Below are 7,423 nucleotides of genomic sequence, written 5' to 3'. Positions count from 1 at the left end.
GCTAATGGAAATCAGATTTCTAATTCTTTTAGTGGATACCATAATGGAATGCATCACTACATCTTCTATGAGGGTGCTATGGAATGGAGAACCGACTCACGCGTTTACTCCAACTAGGGGTATACGACAAGGGGACCCATTGTCACCCTACATTTTGGTGCTTTGTATGGAGGGGTTAAATCATATTATTGAAGAATCCATTATCCTAGATAAATGGAAACCAATTAGAGCAAGTCGTGAAGGGCCAAGATTATCAAACTTAGCATTTGCGGACGATGTTATACTGTTTGCAGAAGCTTCAAAAGACCAAGTAATTATTATAAAAAATTGTTTGGCTCGTTTTTGTGACTCCTCTGGTCAAAAGGTGAGTAATGCTAAATCTAGAATTTATTTCTCATAGAATGTGAGGAATAATGTGCAAGATGATATAGGGCTTTGGATATAGAGGCAACAACAGACTTGGGGACATATTTAGGTATGCCAACTCTGACTGGTCGTGTGATAAGGGAAACATTTGGATACCTTTGTGAAAGAATTGATAGAAGTTTAGCAGGCTGGAAATCGAAACATCTTTCTCTTGCTGGCCGAATTACTTTAGCTAAATCCACAGTGACGACCATGGCATCATATGTTATGAAAACTGCTCAAATTCCAAGAACTATCTGTGATGACATTGATAAAAGAACTAGAAGGTTTATATGAGGAGGAGATGAAGAGAAGAAACGAATTCACCTCATATCTTGGGAAAATCTGCAAAAACCAAGAGAATTGGGGGGACTTGGCATACGTTCATCAAGGCAAGCTAACTCAGCATTCCTCACCAAACTTGGCTGGAGACTCCTCACTGAACCAAATGCCTTATGGTCAAGAGTTCTTCAAAACAAATATTGCAAAGGGCGGATAGATATAGACATGTTCGAAACAAAAACAAACATGTCTAACGTTTGGAAAGGTATTACAGAAAATGCCCATATCCTATATAAAGGGGCAAGAACAGCTGTTAGTGATGGATCAACAACACTTTTTTGGGACCACAGATGGGCTTGCTCAAAGCCACTCCGAGAGCTGGCTGTCACAACAATACCACTTGACATAGAAGGAGCTACGGTTGCTGAAATGTGGAATGAAATTGAAGGGTGGAAGTGGGAAATATTTGCTGATTTATTACCTCAAAATGTGCTAAGAGAAATTGAGGCTCATGCCTTAATTAAAGACCCTGATAGAGGAGATGTTTTCTATTGGGCTGGTAGTTCAAAAGGTGGCTTTTCAATTAAATCAGCAATGCAAATTATAAGGCAAGATAATGAAGAGCACGAAGATGGTTCATGGAATTTGGTTTGGAGACTGAGAGTTCAGCAGCGAATTAGAGTTTTTCTATTGTTGGTTCTCCATGACAAAATCATGTGTAATGCCAACAGGTTTAAAAGAGGCCTGACAGATGAACCTTGCTGTAAGCTCTGTCCTGAAATAGAGGAAAACACCCTGCATGTTTTACGTGATTGTAAGGCAGCTAAGGAAGTTTGGCTTCAGGTAGGAGGACCAGCCCATGCTCCAGATTTTAGAAATGGCTCACTAACACAGTGGACAGTGAGGAACATCAGAGTACAGCAGCACAAGGATATGTCTCCTGAATTCTGGCCTACCTACTTTGCCATAGTACTTTGGTGGATTTGGAGATGGCGAAACGCAGTAGTGTTTAATCGATCCAATGATATTCCAATTGATGTAAGACAATTTCTCTTACAACGTTTTGAAGAAGTGTGGCGTGTGCTTGGAGATGGAATTACAAGTTCTTCTCAAATTACTGCTGCAAGAAGAGAAGAGTATATCAAATGGATTGCTCCTCCAATGGATTGGCATGCCTTAAATTCTGATGGTGCAGCGAAAGGATGTCCTGGCCTGCAGGGGGAGGTGGTTTGATCAGAGATACTACAGGAAGGATGAAGTATGCATACTCTCTTAATTTGGGGAATTGCTTTGCTTTCAAAGCTGAAGTATTAGCAGTTGAATATGGTCTGGAATTGGCAAAAAAGATGGGAATTACTAAGCTCCAGATCCAATTAGATAATCAAGCTGTAGTTCAAATTCTGACTAATTCGAGTGAGTATAGTGGCGAATGTATTCATGATGTTAATCACTGCAAGAAGCTAATTGCAAGGCCAGAGTGGAACGTAGAAGTGAAGCATGTATATCGAGAAGCAAACCAAGTTGCAGATTGGCTTGCCAATCAAGGAGTCCAGCAGAATAACAAATTCCAGTTGATTCAAGTCTCACCCCTAGCTCTAGGGCGTATTTTACATAATGATGTAGTAGGTGTGGCTTTGCCACGTTTTGTTCTCCCTTAGTTTAGCTTTTGTTTTTCCTTTTCGGGCTTCCGCCCTCGTGTGCACCAAAAAAAAAAAAAGTAAGTAATTACGGAGTAACACACTATCTAGAAAGCCCGAGGATTTTTCAATCCCTTCCACTTTTCTCTTGTCCTATGCAATTCCCTAATTCAAAAATTTCCCTGTAAACAAGCTTCAAGCTATCAACAATGGAGGCTCTTACTAAAATCAACTATAAGCAGCCGCCATTGCCGCTCTCTCCCCGCTACCATAACCGCCCATCTTTCTCAACACCCATCTCTTCAATCTCCTTCAACACCAAATTTTCTCGTCCTTTCCCCATTAAATCGTTGTCATTCAAAATTAGATCTAGTTCATCTCCAAATCAATCGTCAATGGCTGATATCGCGAAAATTTCAGCAAAACCTAAAACCCTTAACCCTTTCTCTCTCCTCAAAACCCCTCTTTCAATTGCCGTTGCCGCGACCGCAATTTTCTTCTCTGGGTTGGGTTACAGGCCGTTGATTGCAAGAGCTGAGCCAGCTGCACCGGCTATGGTTGAGACGTCAGAGAAGGGAGAAGATGTAAGTTTCAGCGAGGAGAGAGAAAAAAAGCTTGAGGAAGCTGTTGCGGCGAACCCGAATGATGTCGAAGCATTGAAATCGTTAATGGAAGCGAGAATCAAGAACAAGAAGCTTCCAGAGGCAGTGGAGGTGTTAAACAGGTTGATTGAGCTGGAACCGGAGGATGTTGAGTGGCCATTATTGAGGTGTCACATGTACACCTATATGGGAGAATCGGAAATGGCGAAGTCGGGTTTCGAAGAGATCATAGCTAAGGACCCGCTTCGTGTTGAGGCGTTCCATGGTCTTGTAATGTCGGTTTCGCAAGGGGAATCGGATGGGAAGCAGATGGAGGAAGTCACTAGGAGGATTGAAGAGGCGACAGAGAGGTGTAAGAAGGAGAAAAAGAATGAAGAAATGAGGGATTTTAAGCTGTTGATGGCACAAATTCGAGTTATTGAAGGGAATTATGTGGAAGCATTGAAGGTTTACCAGGAACTAGAGAAGGAAGAGCCTAGAGATTTTAGGCCTTATTTGTGTCAAGGAATTATTTACACATTGTTGAGGAAGAAGGATGAAGCAGAGAAGCAATTTGACAAGTATAAGAGGCTAGTGCCAAAGGGTCATCCTTATGCAAAGTATTTTGATGAAAATATGCTTGCTACTAAGGTATTTTCACAAATGGGGGAGAATGAAAGAATGAAAATGGGGTCACAAAATTAGTTGCTTCAGTTTAAGGAACTTATATTCAAGTTTTGGTTTTTATATTTGATTATGTTTTAATTTTATTTACGGTGCTAGTTTATGTGTTAAGAGTTTTACCATCATTAGTGGAAGATTGAAAGAAAATCGAATTGAGTTATTTAGTGACAAAACTATGAGTAGTTTTTAGTATGGCATTGTAGTACATTGAGTAATTTTCTGTCAGAAATGAAAAATTTCAAGGCTTGGTTCCATGTTCTATACTGCTTATGATTTTCATTTGTGAAGAGTAATTTCAGGACTTGAAAGCAAATGTCATCAACAATAACAATAGTTATTTGTTCTTAGATTTTCATGAATCAGCGTACCTTTGATTTTCATGGGTAGATTGCATATTGGGTTGGCCAATATATATTACATATTTGAACTAGTTTTTGAGGTTTATATGTCTATGACAAGCCAAAGAAAATCCACGATGATGAGTTGTTATATGATAGTATGGTACATTGTATGGAAGTTGAGTTATTCGGTTAATAAACTACTAATGTACAATGCTTGCTTCCAAGTTTATTTGATTATCATACACTGCACGAGTAATATCAAAAGGAAACCCAAGAAGCAATAATAATTCAAAACAATATTTGCTTGATAATTTTTGCAAATATGCTGATATCTTTAAGTTTGGTAGGGGTTGCATATTGGGTTGGCCAATTTATGAGCAAGTTTTTCTAGTTCATTCTTACTGGTTTTGCTAGGGGACTGGGGAGAATGATAATTTTATCCTCTATCTCTTAATTTTGCTAGCAATTTGCTTTAGATCATCCCTGATTTACTTACATGATTTCAGCATTCCAGTTAGAAGATATTCCTTATCTATTTTTGAGCTATGTTTCTTATGCATATCTTCGGCAATTATGTAAAAATATTGAACTTTTTGATTGAAAAGATAACACTGAAAAATAGAAATGGTGAAGTCACACTTGGTTTTAACGTTACGTTGTCAGCCGTCAGTGAAGCCTCTCCAAACAAACAATCTACCTTAGCCTTACAACAGAGTTTAAGCCATTCAAATTCACTCTTCTCAAGGCAGGCAACTTAAGGTGATGAATGCGAAGTTGAGAGAGTTTGTAAAATGATTTAAGAGGAGAGAGAATCTGAGAATATCAACCAATTCCCACTTAAAATCTTGAAGGTAAGAGGTGATATCATCAATTACTTGTATTTTTTTTGTTATGTTTGCCATAACCCTAAATATATTCCTTTATAAACATGAGTAATTTGGTGAAGTTCTTATTCAGGTGATGTTTGAAGATGAGCATGTTAATTTTTGTAAAACATTGTACATGATTTAATTCATGATCTTATTTTATGTTAAACTTTGTAGAATTGTAGTAAGAGACATTAAAGTTGGTATGAAGTAGCAGATTAATTGATTCATATTATTCTATGGGAAATCAGGAAACGGAATTGTCTTTTGTTACTATGTAGTATGTACAATATAGGATGGGCTAGCCTGTACCCTGTAGCTTGACCAATTAGTAGGCTTGATAAACAAGAAAAAGTTTAACCTAGTAAATTGCCAGTATGTTGTGTAAGTTTAGGGGAAATGAGTTCATTTCAATTCGTGCATTTGAGTACGAGGACAAGGTTTTTTTTTTCCTTTAATTGATTCATTGATATAGTTGTTCATGTTGTGTTGTTATTGTTTATGCTGTTACCATGTTGAATGTGAGTGTCAATGAATATGGAGAGAATGCTCTAATTATAATAATTAAACATCAAGGTAAAAGAGAGCAAAAATGAAGTTCACACTAAATCAGTTATGTGTATAATTTTATTTTTTTAAAATTTTAATCTTTAATCGAGTTGTTGCTATAGTTGATGTTGTAGCAGTTTTATTGTTTATTCCATTGTCATGTTGAATTTAAGGAATGTGGACTGTGTAGATATCCCTAACTAGCACTGTCAAACGGTTTGACAGTTCGGGTTTGGTTCGGTTTGAAATCGGTTCGGTATTAAATCGGGTCGGTATTAAATCGGTTTAAGTGTCTCGCGGGTCGGTTTTAGTTCGGTTTAAATATTTATCGGTTCGATTCGGTTTCGGTTTAATCTTGATCGGTTTTAATTCGGTTCGGGTTGTAAACAGTCCGGGTAGTAAACGGTTCGATGCAAACGGGTTGCGGTTTGTTAATGGTTTGGTGTAAACAGTTTTTATCCCGGTTCAAACAGTTTCGGGTTGGAAGCGGTTTCGGGTTGGAAACAGTTCGGTTCTTTTATGGTTCGGTTTATAACTGGTTCGGTTTTTTTCGGTTCAGTTTATAATTGATCCGGTTCTTTTTTGGTTCAATTTATAACTAGTTCGGTTCTTCTGCGGTTTAACGTTATTCGGATCGGTTCCATTCCGAGTTTACTAAATTACGATTCGGGTCGGTTTTCGGTTTCAAAAAATCAATTGTTTATCGAGTCGTTTGGATTTGGGCAGTTAAATGGTTTTGGTTTGAAATTTGATAGTATTTGCTGGTTAACAAGTTTTATATAAAGTAAAGACTTCATCATTTCATATTTAGGCATCATATTATAAACAAATTCACATTGATTTTATAAATATATATCATGTTCTGTTTCAAGTTTAGTCATATTGATCTTACTAGTGTATTACGAAGTAGATTATAAAAGTTAGTGAATTAATGTATTATTGTTTTACAACTAGGTTGTTATATGTTTCTTATTTAATCATTTAAATACTAGTGTCAAAGTCATGATTTGATGAGTTCTTATTAAATGGAAATTTGCAATTTGGTAATTCGATACTTGATTAATCAACAAGACTGGTAATTATGGCTCGTTTATCTTTATATATTTTCATGAAATTATGAAGATATTACAAAGTAGTTTGATTTGTGTAATGAAAGAAAACATTAATGATTTATTAACAAGGTAATATTGATTAGTTCAATCGATCGTATGTACACATTAACGCATAGCATCTAACCATCTCATAGTTAAATACTTCGTATGTATTAGTACAAAGTTATAAATTAGTGAACATTATTTTGATTGGATCAATAACTTGAGCTGTTGTTTTAAATTAAATTAGGATCATTGTTCGTGTAGTTTAAGTATAATGATCTACACCATCTCTAACTATTATTTTAATACTCCACCCGTCCCTTTATTTTGTCCCTTTGTCATTTTTGGGGTCAAACTTTGAAAATATTGACCATAAATTACCACTAATCTATAAAACAGTAAAACTTAATTTTGTCACGAGACTCATGAGTCATGACTCATGACTTCATGAGTGATCTTTTTAAATTTGTATCATTATATATTTTATTAATATAACGTTTTTATAATTTTTACTTGTATGAAAATAAAGATATACTACGTAGATGTTTTAATACGCGTCTTGGAGACTGATCCCGATCAAATGAATACACAACACACAAAACATCATCTAATCAGTCTCAACCATAGATCAAAAACAATCTACGGTTAATTTTTTTCTCCCACAACACACACGGATCACCACTCTCAACCATAGATTAAAAACAATCTACGGTTAGATTTTTTTCCCCACAACACACACGGAAAACCATTCTCAACCATAGATTAAAAAATCAATGGTTAGATTTACATCTCAACCATTTTGATACCCTAATTCCACTTTCACTTTCACGCCTCCTAGTTCTTTCTCTCCTCATCTCCTCTCAGATCTCACTCATTCATTCACGGCGCCTCTTCGTTTGTCGTCTCTCTCATTCATTTTCAATTCTCCCTAATTCATTCACGGCGCCTTTCGTTCGTTGTTGCTGCTCATCGGTGTTGTTGCTG

At 36.6% G+C, this 7,423-nt stretch overlaps 1 protein-coding gene across 1 annotated transcript; it reads left to right on the top strand.

Annotated features, from left to right (window-relative positions):
* Positions 1-2,427: 2,427 nt before the first annotated feature.
* Positions 2,428-3,850, top strand: LOC110739394 (protein SLOW GREEN 1, chloroplastic-like). Its single transcript, XM_021919855.1, has one exon. The coding sequence runs from the start codon at positions 2,534-2,536 to the stop codon at positions 3,608-3,610; it is 1,077 nt and encodes a 358-aa protein (XP_021775547.1). The 5' UTR covers positions 2,428-2,533; the 3' UTR covers positions 3,611-3,850.
* The last annotated feature ends 3,573 nt before the right edge of the window (positions 3,851-7,423 follow it).

Source organism: Chenopodium quinoa, unplaced genomic scaffold (genome assembly GCF_001683475.1).
Source record: "Chenopodium quinoa cultivar QQ74 unplaced genomic scaffold, ASM168347v1, whole genome shotgun sequence".
NCBI classification, from domain to species: Eukaryota; Viridiplantae; Streptophyta; class Magnoliopsida; order Caryophyllales; family Amaranthaceae; genus Chenopodium; species Chenopodium quinoa.
This window is presented reverse-complemented; position numbering and strand designations above follow the sequence as displayed.